The sequence below is a fragment of the Somniosus microcephalus genome, chromosome 19, assembly GCF_052327205.1.
Source record: "Somniosus microcephalus isolate GS21.2 chromosome 19, FLI_Smic_1.0, whole genome shotgun sequence".
Classification (NCBI taxonomy): domain Eukaryota; kingdom Metazoa; phylum Chordata; class Chondrichthyes; order Squaliformes; family Somniosidae; genus Somniosus; species Somniosus microcephalus.
In genome coordinates this window covers 63,184,414-63,206,065 of record NC_141005.1, presented here as the reverse complement: position 1 = coordinate 63,206,065, position 21,652 = coordinate 63,184,414, and the positions used below count along the sequence as shown (strand labels likewise).

General features: G+C 46.0%; 1 protein-coding gene across 6 annotated transcripts in view; it reads left to right on the top strand.

The window, feature by feature from the left end:
• LOC147104527 (oxysterol-binding protein 2-like) overlaps positions 1-21,652 on the top strand; it is a 461,946-nt gene that overhangs the window by 361,162 nt on the left and 79,132 nt on the right. For all 6 annotated transcript variants that reach the window (XM_085961904.1, XM_085961902.1, XM_085961900.1 and 3 more), the window contains one exon: positions 7,469-7,667. In XM_085961904.1, the coding sequence (XP_085818030.1) occupies positions 7,469-7,667 (199 nt within the window). The remainder of the gene's footprint in view (positions 1-7,468; positions 7,668-21,652) is intronic.

Here is a 21,652-nt window from a genome sequence, read left to right as displayed (position 1 = left end):
CTGGAAGGATCACTCACTTCCTGGCTATGCTGCTCTTCTCTTGGTGAGCTGGAATTGGTAGGGGGACTATGTGTGGCTTCCTCCCTGGTAGTTATGCTGGGGTTTGTCAGTTGTATCATGTGGCTGTGGGTCCCCGGGGTTAGTGTCTGGTTTGAACTGTGTGGCTCGTTCACCTCCTGACCAGGCTGATTTCCTCCTGGTAAGTTGTCAATGTTGGGGGGAGTGCGGGTCGCTTTTCCCCTGTTAGCCACTCTGGGGCTGTTCCTTCCTCTCTGTTATTCCTTTCAGTGTATTGAAGGCCGTTGCAAAGTTGTCGAGGTTGCCTTGCACTAATATTGTTCCGGTATTGTACATGTTGACAGTACCCCACCTAGACTCGCACCCTCCAAGTGATAAGTGACCTCCCTATTCTTCCTATCAAAATGTAATACCTCACATTTATCTGTGTTGAACTTCATTTGCCAATTATATGCCCATTCTGCAAGTTTATTAATGTCCTCCTGTAATTTGTTGCAGTCCTCCTCAGTATTGACTATCTCCCCCAATTTGGTGTCATCCTCAAATTTAGAAATTGTATTTTTGATTCCAAAGTCTAAATCGTTAATATAAATTGTGAACAACAGTGGTCCCAGCACTGATCCTTGTGGAACACCACTACCCACCTTCTGCCACTCTGAATAGCTACCCTTTACTCCCACTCTCTGCTTTCTGTCTTGAAGCCAGCTAGCTATCCATTCTGCTACTTGTCCCCTGACTCCGCAATCTCTGACCTTGTTCATCAGTCTATTATGGGGTACCTTATCGAAGGCCTTTTTAAAAATCTAGATAAATTACATCCTCTGCATTACCATTGTCTACTCTCTCTGTTACCTCTTCAAAAAACTTTCCCTTTTGAAATCCATGCTGGAATTCATTATAATAAACTCTTTCGTATCCGGCACCTACGGGACCGGGATGGTGCCGGTTGATTAAAAGTTCTGGATAATGGAGAGGTATACCTACCGAGGCAATTTATATATCGGTCGACCTCAGACCAGAAGAAGGGACATGGAGTGACAATGGCCCAAGGTATGAGAGCCCCGGTTACACGGCCACAGATCCAGGAGTCCCTGTTACACGGCCACAGATCCAGGAGTCCCTGTTACACGGCCACAGATCCAGGAGTCCCGGTTGCATGGCCACAGATCCAGGAGTCCCGGTTACACGGCCACAGATCCAGGAGTCCCTGTTACACGGCCACAGATCCAGGAGTCCCCGGTTACACGGCCACAGGCACAGGAGCCCCGGTTACACAGCCACAAGTACAGGAGCCCCGGTTACACGGCCACAGATCCAGGAGTCCTGGTTACACGGCCACAGATCCAGGAGTCCCGGTTACACGGCCACAGATCCAGGAGTCCCCGGTTACACGGCCACAGGCACAGGAGCCCCGGTTACACGGCCACTTGTGCAGGAGCCGCGGTTACACGGCCACATGTGCAGGAGTCCCGGTTACACAACCAGAGGTGCAGAAGCCATGGTTATACGGCAAAAGGTACGAGAACCCCGGTTACACAGCCACAAATATACCGTAAAACATACCTTTGGGTTCTTCTTTGGCTGGACGGCCAGCTGATACCGTGTGGGGAAGATTGCCGCGCCCACAGCGATGGCGGGAACAAGTGGTAAGCCATTCCCCACCATTTTCGGGACACTACTGCCCCATTCATTCTGGGGTGGAAGCCTCAAAACCTACTCCTGAATTTTGCCGGTTATTAAAGAATTCCGGATGATTAAGTGCCGTTTAAACAAGAGTTTACTGTACTATGTTTTTGATTTCTAGATGTTCTTCGATTTTCTCCTTTAGTAGGGATTCCATTAATTTTCCTACCACCGATGTTAGGCTGACTGGTCTATCGTTCCCTGGACATGTTCTATCTCCCTTCTTAAATATAGGGATTACGTTAGCTATCCGCCAGTCCTCTGGCACTACACCTTTTTCTAACGAATTATTAAATATGTGATGTGCCCCAGCAATCTGCTCTGGGACCTCTTTTGTTTTCCATTTACTACAAATGATTTAGATGGCGGTACAAGAGGAATAATGTTGAAATTAGGAGGCATGGCAAAGAACAATATAGGAGATTAAAGAAGGACATAGGTTAACAGAGTGGACAGGTAGATGGCAGATGCTGTTCAATGCAGAACACTGTTAAGTAATACATTTTACAATAAAGAACAGTGAGAGGAAGTATACCATAAGTGGTAAGATTCTTATGAGAGGAGGAATGGAGAGGGATGTAGATACATAGATCTTTACAAATGGGAGTGCAGATAGAAAAGGTCAGAGAAAGGTAAATGGGATTTGGGGTTTTATATATAGGGGCATCTGAGGAAGGATGTTCTTGCCATGGAAGGAGTTCAACGAAGATTCACCAGACTGATACCTGGGATGGCAGGAATGACGTATGGGGAGAGCTTGGGTCGATTGGACTTGTACTCGCTGGAGCTTAGAAGAATGAGAGGTGATCTCATTGAAACTTATAAAATTCTGACAGGACTGGACAGACTAGATGCAGGAAGGATGTTCCCAATGGTCGGGGAGTCCAGAACCAGGGGACACAGTCTAAGGATAAAGGGTAGGCCATTTAGGACAGAAATGAGGAGGAATTTCTTCACCCAGAGAGTGGTGAACCTGTGGAACTCTCTACCACAGAAGGCGGTGGAGGCCAGTTCATTAAATATATTCAAGAAGGAGTTGGATATATTTCTTAAGGCTAAAGGGATCAAGGGTTATGGGGAGAAAGCAGGTACTGACTTTGGATGATCAGCCATGATCGCATTGAATGGCGGAGCAGGCTCGAGGGGCCGAATGGCCTACTCCTGCTCCTATCTTCTATGTTTCTATGTTAAAGGTTGTGAATGGGATATTTCCGAATGTTGTGATCTATAGGAAATAATAGGTAATTAAGAGTGAGTTCCTGGTTGGAATCTAATTGAGGGGTTCAGCGAGTTCAGATGTGGAATAATGGATCCCTCGTCTGTGAATTTCAGGCCGATATCTAACCAAGTGGTTCAGAGTGTCTATGTGTGTAATGATGGTTGACCACCAGGGAGTTACAGAATGAAATCTAATTGAGGGATTCAGGGAGTTTATATATAAAATAGTGAATAACCAGCATGGACCACTATTTGACCAAAGGCGCATCACAGCCAAGCTCACTCACCTTGCATTCACACATTTTCTAACATGGGGTGGGGATCAGCAGTGGAAATGTTGGCTGATTCAGCCCTTTGTACGAATCAAACAGTAAAACAAAATCAGCACAGAGCTAAGACCAAGCACACCGATCCAAGGCTGACTATTAACCAGAATAATATGCTCCTGCCAAGGGCAAAAATTGTGAAGCCATGAGCTGAAAGCACTGAGACCATCTTGCAGACAGAGAGGAGAGCGAGAGCAGCAAATTGGCACATCCCAAAAATAAAATTAACTGTTTGTACTTTCACTGCACGGGGGCTGTGTGTGAGCGGTAACATTAATTACCGGGGGGGGGGGGAGGGAATCAAAGGGCTTTGTGTTGCTCCACCAATCACCCTGCCATATACATTATTCATGTGTTTTGTTGCTGTCAGCTACACCAGTGGTTTTCAAGCTGTTTTGTGTGGCGGACTGCTAGCTAATGTTAACACATCTGAGCCCCCTCCCACCCCCAATCCTAATGTCCGAAAGATGCCTGAAGGAAGAGTGCCTTCATTATAGAAGATTTTTAAAGTATTATTATACAACAGAAATAACATGATAGTAAAGACAGAACAGATTCCACTTTGAAGAACTATTAAGGATCACTGAGCAATTCTGTCTAAACTGTCTTTCTTGACAATTGCTCCCAAAGATATCCCTCTGGACTGCCTTTCAATTTCATGGATTGGATCCTGGTAATGACCTTTGGATCCATGACTAGGATTGGTCCAGTAATTTGCTCAGTTCAGTCTGGTTGGGACCAAAGCCCAAGTTCTGCACTCAATCCTCTTGGAGCTTCCAGTGGTTCTGGGTGTCACCAGTTGCACGGTATTGTCTTGTACACCCTAGAGTCAGGAATGCACACTGCTCCAAATCAGGCCTCTGATCTGAACCACTTTGAAAGTACCCAACCCTTTAAACAAAATGGTGGGTGTTCTTGTAGATGCTTCTTTATGGTGAACCCGCTCCATTTTAGGCCTTTGATATGGATGATTGGTGTGTAAAAGATCATGGTCCTTTTCATAGGGGAAGATCACCCTGTCTACTTATGGAGTAGTTTCACCCACACTACGGGACGTGATTAAAAACTACTGCCATTTGGATTGTGTACTGACTCTATCGCTGGCATCGGTTTTGAGAATTTAAATTGAAAGCACATCGCCTCCCACTGTAACGTGTAACTTGGCTTTGGCTCGTAGTTTAACTTGGCCGTGAAGGGCTGACGCTGTGCCTTGCAGTACCTGCTCTTCTCGCCCTGATTCGTGGCCTGTAGAATTACTGATCACAGCTGTCCCAATGTGTGAAAGTGCTAGATGTCGCGTTACCTGTATGATCTGTTCTCTCCTACCTCCTAGTGGCTGGTTTCACAGTGGTTTGGGCAGAAGCCTGGGAGCAGGGATACCCAAGGAAAAGCAAGTGAACAGTATATCTTGGAAAACTGAGGGTGGTGAAAGAATTTCATTTGATTGAGGCTTTGGTTGATTGTTTCTATCCAGCTGTAGTGATTCATGGATGAGGAACAAAGATGCAACGTAAAGAAAAATTCTATGTGCTTTCCTGAGGGCAAACGAAGGTGAGGTGATTGTGTCTCAAAGTATTTCTTCAGAATAGTTGAAAGTAGATTCACACAAGTGATTGTGCGCAGAGCAAGTTCCCAGTCTCAGCTTTATCGTCTGGGTGCAGAAGGGAACCACCAAGGAAAGGGTGGGAGGAGATAGGGGAGACTCCAGGGAAATGGCAGGAAAAAATAGGGGAAACTCCAGGAAAAGAACTGCAAGGAGTTCTGATGTCTAACCAACATTAGCCCCATCAAAAACCGATGAATTGGATATTTACCTCAATCCTGTTTGTGAGATCTTGCTGCGCATGAATAGGCTGTCTAACAACAGTGACTGCATTTCAAAAGATAATCATTGGCTGTAAAGCGCTTTAGGGCGTCCTGGGGATGTGAAAGGCGCTATAAAAATGCAAGTTCTTTCTTTCTGCTGTTTTAGATGCGCCAGGGCATGAACAAGAGGAAACAGTGGGGAGAGAGTGCGAATGAGTTAACTGTAGACGGTTTTCTATCTTCCAGTGACATTGCTTGCTATTTTGGATAAGAAAGAGAGAAGAAACATTTTCTCAAATTACATGGGCAAGAAACTTAATTCCACTTATGTCCTGTTAGAGTGAGGGTAATTGAGGCTTTTAGAGTCCAATAAAAAATCAGAGCAGAAAGTGACTGTAAGAGGTAGTCTGCCTCATGCCCCAGGCCTCTTCAGATCTGTGCTTCTTAATTTTAGTGCAGTACTTATTCGGTTTGCTGGTGGCAGCTCGTGACAGAACATCAGCAGCCTTTGATGGGCTGTTTTTCTCTTCATATACTGCGACATTTCAAGCCAGTGAAATGCACAAATGTGCAGAGTGAGGAGTCAACAGTATTGGTGATGGCTTCGTTCTGACAATCTTTGGCCTCCTCCTCTTCCTCATCTACATGTCCCCCCCTTGGTGACATCGGGGGAGAAATTGGGTGAGTAGCGCCACCTGTTAGCGCCTAAAGAGGCAGGCAGTGGCTGTAGCACCACTGGCTGCGCCTCCCGCGATATTCAGGAGGGGCGCTAATGGTGGCGTTAGCCTGTTGCGCTGCGCCGCCACCGATGATGTCATCGGTGTGCGCAGCGCCCCATTCGTGCCCCGTTTGCGATATTTGGTAGTGAACAGCGCAGTTGCGCCGTTCGCTACCCGCGCCCGGTTCACGGGGCCTTACTGTGCCGGCAACGGCGCAAGTTAAGGTGGAGGTGCGGGGCGGCCGCTTTTTCTGCGGCCGCCTGCCAGCACCTCCGTCCCCAGCCTCCTAACCCCCCCCCCGCGGCATTGCTGGCTGTTTCCCGAGAGCCCGGCACTTCTCCTTGGTGCCGGGCTCATTTGCCAGCACTCGCGAGCGGGGATCGCGCTGTTGCAGGCACCTCCCCCTTAACAGTGGGAGGAAGGCCTGCAGTACCGCAGCGTGCCGTGCCGCAGCGTGTGGCGCTGCGGCACGTTGTGCTGCGATAGTCAGTTTCAGCGCCCTAAGAGGGACGCGGAGCGCCTCGAGCCTCGCCCCGTCTCCCTCGAGGGGCACTGAAACTGAATTTCTGGCGATCGGTATCACTCCGATCGCTGCGCTAAATCCTGCGCTCAGGCGACTTTTGCGCCACTTTGGCGCCCCAACCCAATTTCTAGGCCATCATCTGCAGACTTGAGGTCACCACCTACATGTAGGCTGCTGTCACCCAGCGCCACCTTTTAACATAGAAAAATGTCCCAAGATGCTTCACAGGGGTGAATTGTGACAAAAATGGCCGCTCAGCCAAAGAAGGACACATTAGGAGGATGTGACCAGAAGTTTGGTCGGAAGCGAGTTTTAAGAAAACTCTGACTTGGACATAGATCACCGTTCCTTCTCGCCAACAGACCAATATCTTGAAATTCCCCATCGAGCAGCATTTTGGGAGCAGCATCACCACAAGGACCACAGCGGTTCAAGGAGTAGGTGTCTCACTATCTTCTCAGGGCAACTAGGGGATGGGCAGTAAATGCAGCCTTGCCGGTGTTGCCCACATCCTGAGAAGAAATAAATGAAACTCACTGTGTCTGGGCCTTGCAGCTCGCAGAGGTTCTCCCGATCTCCCACTGTAACCTCAGTGATAGACTGGTGGAACCCCTAAGGAAACATTTACACCTTTTCTTTAGGAATTTCGCTGACCTCCTGGGAAAGATATGGCGGGAGACCGGCAGCGCCCCTGTGCAATTCCAACGCAATTGTGTATTGTTCTCTGTGCGTATCATTGTACCTCTGTATTATGCTCTCTCTAACTGATGGTTATTCTTTGTGAAACTGGTTCTGAGCCATGTTGGGTTACGAAGTATATAAACATGTGTATAATAGAGAGACGGGTATGTGTCTATATGTGTGCTTGTATGCATGCGTACGTGAAAGTACAGTAGAGTACATGTGCCAAGAACCCTGGCTGCCAGTACAGTCTCACATGCACACAGCGTCAGTGACAAATTGCGGGCACATATTGCCTGTGATTGTCCATCCGTTGCAGTCAATGAACAGAAAACCGTGGGCAGTATGTCCGTAGTCTTCCGATGTTTGTTGGCTGTGCGTGAATCCTCTCCAGTAGCTGGGGGGAGTTGGCGGGGGTTCGGGGGGTTGAAGGGTGTGCAGAATTTACCCTCTTTGCTGCTCCGTTCCTGATTTCTGGCGCTTGCTGTCCCTAGGCATGCCGTGACTTTCTGGAGTTAGCAGAGACGCATAGTCGCAAATGGCAGCGAGCTTTGCAGTACGAACGTGAGCAGCGCATCCGTCTCGAGGAGACTATCGAGCAACTAGCCAAGCAGCACAACAGTCTGGAGCGCGCCTGCCGTGGAGCACCCGCACTGCCATCCAGCTCCACAGAGGTTTCCAGCACTAGTAAAGGTAAGCCTTGGTTGTTAAGCCTGTAAGGGTGACGTTGAATTGCCACCAGATGGGAACAGAAATCATTAAGGCAAGTGCCCTAAGGTACCACAAATACGACAAACAAACAATCATAATAAATACAGTGACCTTACACAAATGATAATTAAATCATAATGTGACTAAGTCTCGATTACCCCTCTATACCCTGCGGTGCCCACCGGTCGAGAAAGGCCTCGAGGGTACCAGTGGACACTGCATGCTCCCTCTCCATGACCACCCGGGCACGAACAAGACCACGGAAGAGAAGGCAGCCAAAGCGACCCCGTCCATCCATCCTGGACCTATAAATTGCTGTTTTAGCAAGGCCCAGGAGTAGGCCCAAAAGGTAAGGCCCAGCCACACGGGGCTTCCCTCACAATGTGACAAACTCCAGTACCTTTGCCAGACCCCACTTCCCGATTCTACAATCTTCCTTGATAATCAGTTCTCAGATTTGTAGCTGTTGGCTCTCATAGATGATTGTAAATGGGTCGTTAAATTATGGCCACATCCACAAATAATTTAATGTCTTGTTTTATACAGTAATTAGCAGGGTGGCTATTGTAAACGCCATTAATTTAAACGTTAACCTTTACAATCTCTGCATTTATGGGTCGTTGTCTTATAAAAATCCTTTATTGCTGCTTCCCAGACACTGCTTCGTAGCAAATGTCTTCTGTAATTCTTACTGCATCAATCGGATTGCCTGCACCAGCAACAAAACATATGTGATCAAGACTGTTGACATCGTATGACAAATATTACACCACATCACATGCAGGCTTGATAAAGAATTATTTAAACAGTGGGAGGATTTTGTTAAGCATGTTATTGTGGTTGTAGTAAAATCTGGTTCATTATTTCCATCAGTTCTGAAATGTCATAGTTAGCTATAATTCTCAGGTTAGGCAAACAATTAAGGGCTTCCTGAGTTTATGGCCCTCAAATTCTCTGGGGATTCTCCCGATCTCCAGCTGTAACTCAAGCGGGAAACTAGTGAAATTGCTGGAGAAACCGTGTAAACGGCTGAAAATTGACCATTGATGCCGTTTCTCCTGGGGTTCTGCCGAAGTTACATCGGGTGACCAGGAGAATCCCTATGGAATTCCAGGGCCAATGAGTTTATTGAGACTCAGTGTTGTGATTAGAGCATTCTGTAACTGAAGTAGATCAGCAAACAATTTTCGATCATAAGTTGAGCCAAATAGCATAGATACATTGAAGGGAAAGCTAGATAAGTGCGCGAGGGAGAAAGGAATCGAGGGATATGTCGATAGGGTGAGATGAAGTAAATGGAGGAGGCTCGTGTGGAGCATAAACACTGGCATAGACTGGTTGGGCTGAATAGTCTGTTTCTGTGCTGTTAATTGTATGTAAAGTGTTATGTGTTCATCCAGGTAAGGAATATAAATAGTGGGCAAAGGAACGCTAGTCTACTAACTAACTGCTTGATGCTAACACTGGAGGCATTAGCATCAAGCACTCAAATCAAGTACATGGATTTGTAGTCCGTTACTGTGATAACTGCTGCACCACTCCCAGTATGGAGCACAACTTTCAGTGACCTTCTACTGTTTAATTCCAGTTACGTGGAGAAGCTGGGATTGTTCTTCCTAGAGCAGAGAAGGTTAAGGGGAGATTTAATAGAGGCATTCAAAATCATGAAGGGTTTCGATGGAGTAAATAAGAAGAAACTGTTTCCATTGGCAGGAAGGTCGGTAATCAGAGGACACAGACTTCGGATAATTGGCAAAAGACCCAGAGGGGAGATGAGGAGAATTTTCTTTACGCAGCGAATTGTTATGATGTAGAATGCACTGCCTGAAAGGGCGGTGGAAGCAGATTCAACAGTAACTTTCAAAAGGGAATTGGATAAGTACTTGAAGGGGAGAAAATTACAGGGCTCTGGGGAAAGAGCAGGGGAGTGGGACTAATTAGATAGCTCTTTCAAAAAGGCACTGGCATGATGGGCCGAATGGCCTCCTTCTGTGCTGTATGATTCTAACCAACATATTGGAGAAAAAAAGGAAGTCTTCACTTCGCAACTGCCTCTAAATGTTAGCAGCTGCATCCAGAATCTCATCACTAAAGTAATCGCACTTTAACAAGGTGTGAATAGCGGATTGAAACTGCTTAAAGACCGACTTTGCCTGAAATCAGCAGAGTAAATTGGTAAGTACAAAGGAAGTATTATTGAATTGCCCAAAATAGTTGGCCTCCTTAATATGTTATAATTGACTTTGTAATTGATTCCTATGGTAACGGTAAATGGTTAGCACCATTTGCCCGATATAGACAACTGTCCCTAATAAGCGTGAACAGTGTAAGTGGTGGGGACGGTACTAATGATTTTATATAATTAAACCATTGGTTGGTTTAGAGCCATAGTCTTGGTCTGATGGACTGTCTACTCAATCCGTTTTCCAAAGGGAACAGAATTATATGGTGGCACATGAAACATCCAGTAACCAGTGTACAGAGTAAGGATATCTCTGTTGTAATCCCTAGATCTCACTATATTGTTTAGTTAAATATTGGGCAAGAAATGTTACATTCTGGATCGTAGGGGACATGGAGGGGACCGCTTACAGGAGTGGCTGGTGTTGCTAATCCTGCGAAAATATCTAATGTAGAAACCCAAAAAGCATTTTATGTATCAAGACAAACTGGACACTGCAGCTGATACTCTCGGTACTGATTGTACAATTGGTCAAAAGTCAGTGATGGGAATATTAAGCAGCACTTATAGTGGACAGAACATGATGTATCAACTCATCCATTATTAGCGAAAATGCCACCTGTACCACCATTTATAATGGCCATGCTTATTAGAGCCAAATATCACAGCAAAATTGAGGCAGCAGTGTTACCAAAGTGTGCCCTTCTGGAAAGAACTGTATTTTGCAGCATTATTCATCATCATCAGTGTCTATCATGCGATGGAGTGCAAAAGGGATAAAAACCTGAGACAAAATAAGTGCAATTCGAATCTAGTGCTTGATTTCCTCTGCTGCACCCCACACTTCCCTTTGCCCATCAAACCAAACCTCCCGCAAGGCTCCTCCCCGCCCTAGCCCCAAAGTCATGTCTTTCGCTCGTTTCTCTCCTATCTCCTCTCATGCCCTCTTCAAGCTCATCTTGCCCATGCTCCCTTGACCATGGGGCTGACCATTCAACTTCCCTTCCTGACCTCCATGCTAGCTGACATTGTAAATGGTTCCATCCCATCCCTGTCCTTTTCAAATCTGTCATCAGCACCCTCCTTAAAAAAAAAAATTAAAAAAAACACCCTTGACCCCCTCTGTCCTTGCAAACTGCCGCCCTTCTCCTACCTCCCTTTCCTCTCCAAAGCCATTGAACGTGTTGTCGCCTCCCAAATCCGTGCCCATCTTTCCCACAACTCCGAGTTAGAATGGCTCCAATCAGACTTCTGCCCCTTCCGCAGCTCTGAAACAGCCCTAACCAAAGTCACAAATGACATCCTCTGTGAGCATCTCCAGCAGTGGCTTCTCTTCCTGCCCTTGTACCATTACCTCTGGAGTTCTCCAAAGATCTATCCTTGGCTTCTTCCTTATCTACGTGCTACTGCTTGGTGACATCATCCAAAGACACTTTCCATATGTACACTGATGACAACATCCTGCTCCACCACCTCTCGACCCCTCCACTGCCTCCGTGTTGTCAGACTACCTGTCCAACAACCAGACTGGAATGAGCCGCAATTTCCTTCAGTAAACATTGGGAAGACTGAAGCCATTGCCTTCAGTCCCCGTCACAAACTCCGCAACCTCGCCACTGATTCTATCTCCCTCCCCAGCCACTTTCTCAAGTTGAACCAGTCTGTTCACAATCTTATCATCCTATTTGACCCTGAGCTACTATCTACTTCATCCCTTCATGGCCTCGTCTTTCCCTATCTCTCTAACCTCCCACAATCCTCTTTTAAAAACTCTGCGTTCCTCCGACTCTGGCCTCCAGTGCATCCCGCTCCCTTTGCCCCACAGTTTGCGGATGTGCCTTTAGCCGGCTAGGCCCGACACTCTGGAATTCCCTCCAAACCCCTCACCGTGCCACCTCACTTTAAGACCCTCCTTAAAACTCACTGCTTTGACCAAGCTTTTAGTCACCTCCTAATATCTCCTTCTATGGCTCAGTATTTGTCTAATTATGCTGAGGACCTTCTTCTCTATGTTAATGGCATTATATAAATTCAAGTCTGACTGAGCATGACTCCCATGTCCCCTCAGCTCTTCTGCGATCATCTGCCACTGCGAATTTGTTCTATAGGTAATCCTGTTAAATTCATAATTCTGTGGATGACAACTCAATGTGAAATAAATGATCCTGATAAAAGGAATACTGAAAGGCTAAAGTTTTCTTTTTCCTGTCCCCCGCTTTAATCCTGCGTTTAATGGCTTAGAGAAAGCGAAGTGCGAGCGGGTATAAAAACAGAAAACGGTAGAAAACACTCAGCAGGTCAGGCAGCATCTGTGGAGAGATAAACGACGTCATCTTTCAGCAGATGGAAACATTTCAGATTTTCAGCATCCGCAGTGTTTTGCTTTGGTTTTAGTGCGAGCTGGTCTTTGCTTCTTCCCGAGTGCTGCACCGATGCCCACAGAGGCTTTCACTACCACAGCCAAGAATCCTTCCCAGAACCTCAGATCTGAGCATTAAACCAACCTCAGCAGTTCCTGTAGTGAGCAGCTATAAAAATACCACGTTCAATACAAAGCAGCTTTGACATTTAAAAATTGAACACTAAACCTGCTTGAACACAGCAAGTGATTAGCGCTTCAGGCGGATTTTATTTGCAGTAACATTGAGTGATGAAATGAGTACGAGAATGAAACTGGTATCATTCATCTGATCCTTGAATGTATTACAGCTTCAAAGCTCATACTTAATAACATTCAGAATGGAGGAACTCCCTCCTGTTTTAATGAAATCACAGAAATCCCCTGTTTGAAAACTGTTCAGATTAAAATGGTCAGGAGGTTCCTCTGATACTACCACAAGACTAACACGGCAGCGATATTGTACAGAGTGAGTCACATGGCAGCGATATTGTACAGAGTGAGTCACAGGGCAGCGATATTGTACAGAGTGAGTCACACGGCAGCGATATTGTACAGAGTGAGTCACACGGCAGCGATATTGTACAGAGTGAGTCACACGGCAGTGATATTGTACAGAGTGAGTCACACGGCAGCGATATTGTACAGAGTGAGTCACACGGCAGCGATATTGTACAGAGTGAGTCACACGGCAGTGATATTGTACAGAGTGAGTCACACGGCAGCGATATTGTACAGAGTGAGTCACACGGCAGTGATATTGTACAGAGTGAGTCACACGGCAGCGATATTGTACAGAGTGAGTCACACGGCAGTGATATTGTACAGAGTGAGTCACACGGCAGTGATATTGTACAGAGTGAGTCACACGGCAGTGATATTGTACAGAGTGAGTCACACGGCAGTGATATTGTACAGAGTGAGTCACACGGCAGTGATATTGTACAGTGTGAGTCACAGGGCAGCGATATTGTACAGAGTGAGTCACACGGCAGTGATATTGTACAGAGTGAGTCACACGGCAGTGATATTGTACAGAGTGAGTCACAGGGCAGTGATATTGTACAGAGTGAGTCACACGGCAGTGATATTGTACAGTGTGAGTCACAGGGCAGCGATATTGTACAGAGTGAGTCACACGGCAGCGATATTGTACAGAGTGAGTCACACGGCAGCGATATTGTACAGAGTGAGTCACACGGCAGCGATATTGTACAGAGTGAGTCACACGGCAGTGATATTGTACAGAGTGAGTCACAGGGCAGTGATATTGTACAGAGTGAGTCACACGGCAGCGATATTGTACAGAGTGAGTCACACGGCAGTGATATTGTACAGAGTGAGTCACAGGGCAGTGATATTGTACAGAGTGAGTCACACGGCAGCGATATTGTACAGAGTGAGTCACACGGCAGTGATATTGTACAGTGTGAGTCACAGGGCAGTGATATTGTACAGAGTGAGTCACAGGGCAGTGATATTGTACAGAGTGAGTCACACGGCAGCGATATTGTACAGAGTGAGTCACACGGCAGTGATATTGTACAGAGTGAGTCACAGGGCAGTGATATTGTACAGAGTGAGTCACAGGGCAGTGATATTGTACAGAGAGAGTCACAGGGCAGTGATATTGTACAGAGTGAGTCACACGGCAGCGATATTGTACAGTGAGTCACACGGCAGCGATATTGTACAGAGTGAGTCACAGGGCAGTGATATTGTACAGAGTGAGTCACAGGGCAGTGATATTGTACAGAGAGAGTCACACGGCAGCGATATTGTACAGAGTGAGTCACACGGCAGTGATATTGTACAGTGTGAGTCACAGGGCAGTGATATTGTACAGAGTGAGTCACAGGGCAGTGATATTGTACAGAGTGAGTCACACGGCAGCGATATTGTACAGAGTGAGTCACACGGCAGTGATATTGTACAGAGTGAGTCACAGGGCAGTGATATTGTACAGAGTGAGTCACAGGGCAGTGATATTGTACAGAGAGAGTCACAGGGCAGTGATATTGTACAGAGTGAGTCACACGGCAGTGATATTGTACAGAGTGAGTCACAGGGCAGTGATATTGTACAGAGTGAGTCACAGGGCAGTGATATTGTACAGAGAGAGTCACAGGGCAGCGATATTGTACAGAGTGAGTCACACGGCAGTGATATTGTACAGAGTGAGTCACACGGCAGTGATATTGTACAGAGTGAGTCACAGGGCAGTGATATTGTACAAAGTGAGCCACACAGCAGTGATATTGTACAGAGAGAGTCACACGGCAGTGATATTGTACAGTGAGTCACACGGCAGCGATATTGTACAGTGAGTCACACGGCAGTGATATTGTACAGTGAGTCACACGGCAGCGATATTGTACAGTGAGTCACGCGGCAGTGATATTGTACAGAGTGAGTCACAGGGCAGTGATATTGTACAGAGTGAGTCACAGGGCAGTGATATTGTACAGAGAGAGTCACAGGGCAGTGATATTGTACAGAGTGAGTCACACGGCAGCGATATTGTACAGTGAGTCACACGGCAGCGATATTGTACAGAGTGAGTCACAGGGCAGTGATATTGTACAGAGTGAGTCACAGGGCAGTGATATTGTACAGAGAGAGTCACACGGCAGCGATATTGTACAGAGTGAGTCACACGGCAGTGATATTGTACAGTGTGAGTCACAGGGCAGTGATATTGTACAGAGTGAGTCACAGGGCAGTGATATTGTACAGAGTGAGTCACACGGCAGCGATATTGTACAGAGTGAGTCACACGGCAGTGATATTGTACAGAGTGAGTCACAGGGCAGTGATATTGTACAGAGTGAGTCACAGGGCAGTGATATTGTACAGAGAGAGTCACAGGGCAGTGATATTGTACAGAGTGAGTCACACGGCAGTGATATTGTACAGAGTGAGTCACAGGGCAGTGATATTGTACAGAGTGAGTCACAGGGCAGTGATATTGTACAGAGAGAGTCACAGGGCAGCGATATTGTACAGAGTGAGTCACACGGCAGTGATATTGTACAGAGTGAGTCACACGGCAGTGATATTGTACAGAGTGAGTCACAGGGCAGTGATATTGTACAAAGTGAGCCACACAGCAGTGATATTGTACAGAGAGAGTCACACGGCAGTGATATTGTACAGTGAGTCACACGGCAGCGATATTGTACAGTGAGTCACACGGCAGTGATATTGTACAGTGAGTCACACGGCAGTGATATTGTACAGTGAGTCACGCGGCAGTGATATTGTACAGAGTGAGTCACAGGGCAGTGATATTGTACAAAGTGAGTCACACAGCAGCGATATTGTACAGAGAGAGTCACAGGGCAGTGATATTATACAGAGTGAGTCACACGGCAGTGATATTGTACAAAGTGAGTCACAGGGCAGTGATATTGTACAGAGTGAGTCACACGGCAGTGATATTGTACAGAGAGAGTCACACGGCAGTGATATTGTACAGAGTGAGTCACACGGCAGTGATATTGTACAGAGTGAGTCACACGGCAGTGATATTGTACAGAGAGAGTCACACGGCAGCGATATTGTACAGAGTGAGTCACACGGCAGTGATATTGTACAGAGGGAGTCACCAAATGTTGTAATGTACGTAAGCACCTATATAATAATGGATTTTGCAGTCGGTATGACAACGTACTCTGAGTATGCTGAAATACCTCCTTTGAAATAGACCGCAAGTTTGGGATTTCCACATGCGCTAAATCCCGAACTTACAATCTGTCAAGTACAGATTGGGCTAATTGCCCACCAACTGCCCAGGAATTACCCCTGAAAATTTTATAGCTGATGCAAAGAGGCACAGCTCCCTATTAGCACAGCATAAGGAGATAACCTTTTGGAAATCCAAGTACAGTATATCATTAATATTAAAAGCTTAAACTACAAGGCAGTCTTTCAAACTTAGCTTCAGCCCCCATCGGAGTAGATAACTCTTCCAATAATTTTCAATAATATATACAAAATAATATTCCACTGTAGCCTGGCATAAATCCTCTATTTTAATTTTAGATGCGAATAGAAAGTTGCTGCATTTTACTTGAATGTTGCAGGCATTTACAGATAAGCAATTTCCCACGATAAAAATTTGATTGGCTTGTGAGTGAGACTGTGGGTGAATGAGGGCCTTTCTGTTTGCTGATTGGAGCACCGGCTCACGTGATCCCATGTACGCCTCCGCACGCGCTGCAGCCCTGGGATCCGGGGGCCACTACATGGCCCTCTACTACACAGCGTCTGCCAGCAAGTTCTCGAAGGAGGGTTCCCATCAGGTAAGTGTGCATTCCATTTGGATGCCGGTGGCATAATCCTTAATTACGCCGCCGACTGCAAAACCCGGGCCAATATATATATATATATTATAATGTATCGTGAATTGCGAATATTCCCATAATCAGTTAGAGCACAAGTCCTGGTAATACAGCATCATGATCCCATTTACCTACAAGTCCTCATTTCCTTTACATTTAACTCACAAAGCCTCTTAAAAATCCTATTTTAGGAACAGAAACTATAAATTACCTGCTCGAATAAATGACAAACTAGTTCACAGTCTGTAGTTTATAATCTCCTGTTCCGCTGATGTTCATAAATCACTTCAGCTTTGATATCAATGCAACAGCTTGATTCAGCTATCGTATCCATCTATGTCGTATTTCTAGTACTTAGCCGCACTTAGGCTACAGTAATACAAGTGTGCTTGATTAGACAAGGCATTAGAGAGTGTAATGACTTGATGTGCATGGTCATGTTGGATAAATTTGCATGCTAATATTAGAATGTAGCTATTCTGAGATTCCTGTGATGTGTGCAGTGGAAATAAAAGACCTGGCCAGTAAAAGAATCAGCAGGCCCTGGGGTCAAACATGCGTCAACTCCATGCAGCCAGAACAGTATGTGTCAAAGGGAGAATTGAAGTATGTTTGACCCCACTGCATACAGCACAGGAATCTCCGAATAGCTACATTCTAATAGTAGCACTTAAATTCATCCAACATAACCATGCACATCAAGTCATTACACTCTCGGCTGCATGTAGTGACAGCATTATTCCCGGCCAGAATGGAGGTGATTGGCTAATTCTCCCGTGAATCAAGCCTGGAGACCGCACTGCTGTAAGTGACTGGCATTGATTTTATGCACATCATTTGTATTATCTAAATGGCTTCCACTCCCTGCTTTTTACTGGAGGAATAATCCTACTTTTATCGGGAGCCATTGCTGCAGTTTTGGCCATGAGTTCTGTTTGCTGTAGTTCATAGAGACTCTTTTTAAATAGACTCTGTTTGCTGAGTAAACAAACTGCCGTAGTGCGCAGTTTAATTGGACTCTTAAGACATTTTATGGATGAGTTGCTGTTTGGTCAGTGCCACGTTGATTACTGTGATTATGTCAACAGCCTGTAGTTACTGTCGACTCCACGACAGTCAGCAGTACCTTGAACAGAAGGGACAGCTCCACGTGATTTAACGATAGGCCCATTCAGAGAGCTGTTAATTTTAGGTTCAGTGTTTTTCAGTCGGTAACATTTCATACAGTAACATCGTCTGATTTTCTGCCCAAGCGTAGTAACCGTGCCATTTATCTAACACCTTACAAGCTGAATTATCTCAAAGTGCTTCATGCAGTGAATTAAGGGTCGCCAACCCTCCGGGATTGTGCTGGAGTCTCCAGGAATTGAAGATTAATCTCCTTGGACACTGCTGCCAGCATCCCTGGAGAAAAATCATTGGGCATTTTTAAAAACTTTTTCTTTGAACACTTTTTCATTTATTTAGTTTAAAAAATATTGTAGATGGGGAAGAAAAGGCGGTTTGACTGACGGTCAAGTATTATCCAATCGGATAATAGAGTATGTTCACTCTCCAATTGGCGTGGGAAGGTGATGTGCCGTGAGGATGGTTGTGTCGGGTGATGTCTTGCTGCAGTTGTACAGGGGTGAGACCACACCTTGAGTATTGTGTGCAGTTTTGGCCGCCTTATCTGAGGAAGGATGTTCTTGCCATGGAGGGAGTGCAGCAAAGATTCACCAGACTGATACCTGGGATGGCAGGAATGACTTATGAAGAGAGACTGGGTCGATTGGGCTTGTATTCGCTAGAGTTTAAAAGAATGAGAGGGGATCTCATTGAAACTTATAAAATTCTAACAGGACTAGATGCTGGAAGAAGGTTCCTGATGGTGGGGGAGTCCAGGACCAGGAGTCACAGTCTAAGGATAAGGGGTAAGCCATTTAGGACTGAGATGAGGAGGAATTTCTTCACCTAGAGAGTGGTGAACCTGTGGAATTCTCTACCACAGAAGGCCGTTGAGGCCAATTCATTAAATATATTCAAGAAGGAGTTAGATATATTTCTTAAGGCTAAAGGGATCAAGGGATATGGGGAGAAAGCAGGGACAGGGTACTGAATTTGGATGATCAGCCATGATCTCATTAAATGGTGGAACAGGCTCGAGGGGCTGAATGGCCTACTCCTGCTCCTATCTTCTATGTTTCTATGTGACCAATGGTGGGAGCAGGAGGGCCATGTGGCGATAACTCCAGGAATACATCCAACCAGAGTTGGCAACCCTAAGTGAATTACCTTTTGAGGTCCAGTGACTCTTGGTTTGGAGGCAGAAGGGATGGTGGGCAGCAGCGTCCCACCGACCACACTGAGATGATTGAGCAGTTAACCAGGAGTGGGACTGCGTTCTGCTGTGATGGCTGAAAAATAGACCAGTTTTGCCCTGCTGGTTCTTGCCTGCTTTATAGAGGACGAGACAAAGCAAAGCTGCCACAAGGGGCAACTTGGACCAACAGCTGAGGAAGGCTGTTGCTGGGATGGTAAGGGTGAATTGCTGTGACTCATTGTGTTCTTAGTGTGCAAGAATCCAAGGAAATGGAAACTGCATCAGGAAATTACGTACGTGGCCGGACTGTTTAGTAGCTAAACCGTCCGAGATCCTGCACAGACCGGGGTTATTGCTCTTTCTCGTTTTCTCCACTTCGGTCCTCACTCAGACACTTTACAGCAGGAGTAAGTGGCTAGTGATCAAGAAGCTTGTTTTCCTCCTTTTGTTAATTGTAGTAGACATGGGCATAAAGCAGGGAAACCATCTGTATACTCCCATCTACCTTTTCAGTAAAATTAGTGACTATCAGAAAATTACCCCAAGGAGGGCTAACCCTGGCTAATTTTGCCTTTCCTGGTTCCAGAACACTGACGTCAGTGATAACAACCCCACTACTGCCCTATGTGAGATCAACTAACAATACAGAGCAGGATCCAAACTGTGACTTTCCTATACAGTGTGATTGTGTCCCATTTACTGGTGGGTGGGGGTGGAGCGGGGAGTGATGATAACGCAGGCCTCGGATGTCAGTGCCCACCCACATTTCCCCACATAGTTGTCAAGTATCAGCTGTGCTATTGAAGATGGGCACAGAGAAGAGAGGAGCTGCCTCCCCATGAAGAAGAGGAGGAGGAGACAGAGGGAGAATCACTTCCAGGCCTGTCCTTCTCCATTTCATTGTGGACGAATACAGAATGCAATAGGCAGAGACGACGACTTTGCCAGTGTAAAGGGTGTGATGAGTGATCTGGAAACTTGTCTTTTTTGTCCAAAAGAAATGAACAATATGTCAAAATGAACAAGATGTTTACATGGCCAGACTGTGAGTGATGGACACATTATTGGTGTTACAACATTCATGCGCGACAGTTGTCACCCAGCTGCTTTGAACCTAAAGCAATGAAGAGAATAGGGGATTCTGAGTCCTTCAGTAATGCTCTTGGGTGTGGTTGAGTATCTGTGACAGCAGCTGCTGATTTGCTGATCTGATATGCAGACTGGATGAGGACATTTGTATGTTGATGTGTCATGGCTTGGCAGAGGCCTGTTATTGCTCTGGGCGACAACAAAAGTCGCTTGGTAACAGCATTCATTAGAAACCATCTGCCTGACTTACCTTCTGATTCCTGCGAGGCTATGGGTGTCACGGGTGGTATAGGACATTGACGAGCAGACAGCACCGGTAAATTGGTGTCAGCCTCACCTGATCAGACTTGCCCTTCAATGTGAGCTAACCGCATAACAGAGAAAACGAAGGAATTCGAGGCAAGGCAACGATTCGCGACCTTAACACCAGCTCTTGATGTGACTGGTGGGAGTCTCTGGAGGAATTGCAGCGAGTTGAAGAGGCTGCGATGTGTGTCTGTCTGTCTTAGTGCGCGTACACCTGTCCTTGTTGAAATACCACTCCAGAATATTTCCCTTAGGACTGTGCTGGTGTGCTCTCGGCTGAGGCAGCAGCCACCTATATTCGGGATGCAGGTAGTGAGCAGAATTGGAGAAACGTTCCCACTGATGTGTTGAATACACAAACCAAGATTCGGATGTAGTTATTCTTGGAGTTATTCAGTAAGTTTCTTCTCCCGCAGCCGATTTGGGAAAGTGACCAGATTGGAAATGGGAAGAAGGATTGTGAACTTGAGAGAGACGACTCCTTGTTTAGCAGGTTAATCGGTTTTCCTGTACTTCAGTTACTACTGATTAGCAAAGCTGGTTCAATTTGTACATGAGTTTTAATCAGTCTGAGGAGTGGATATAAAAAAGAGATGAACCGAATATTCCACAGATATTATGAGCCATTCCTCATCACTGCTGTTTATCCAAAGAAAGATTCATTTTGGAAGAAAACAATGACTACAAAATTAAAGGAGATGCAAGTTGTGCCTTTACTTCAGGAATAGAGAATGTTAGCATGATGTCCCACGATATTTTGTCTTTATGTTGTGTACTAGTGCATTTTGGACCAAGCTTTTGGTCACCACTCCTAATATCTCCTCCTTTAGCTTGGTGCCCATTGTTTCCTGAAGCATCTCGGGACATTTTCTTCTATGCTAAAGACGCTATATAAATGTAAGTTGCTGTAGTAATACTGCTGTTCAGTGATGTATTATTGGAAGGAGTCGGTGTTAAGGATTCCGAAGTCGACGTCTTTCGGCCTGCTCGTGATTTTCTGGCCTCCTCCTGTGTTATGTTCCCCGTGTGCCTTGAGTAATCTGTCCTATTCCCGCTGCAGGATCCTGCTTACCTTAGGGTACCTCTTCTGTCTCTTGTTCCAAAGTCGGTGCTTGCAAGGGACTGGTGCCAACAGGAGAGTCACTGTCTGTTCCTCTGCTTCTGCCCGCATGTCCCTCCCTGCTGGAGACCCATTGCTCACATCAGCCACTGGTCTGCCCGAGTGTAGGATGTTGGCTGATGGCTGCCCTTGGTGTGTCAGTAAGCGCATCAAAACTAGCCTTTAATGAATCTTGGTTTGTGGACTTAATGGATTAATGGCAGCATTCCTGTAAGATGCTCCAATTC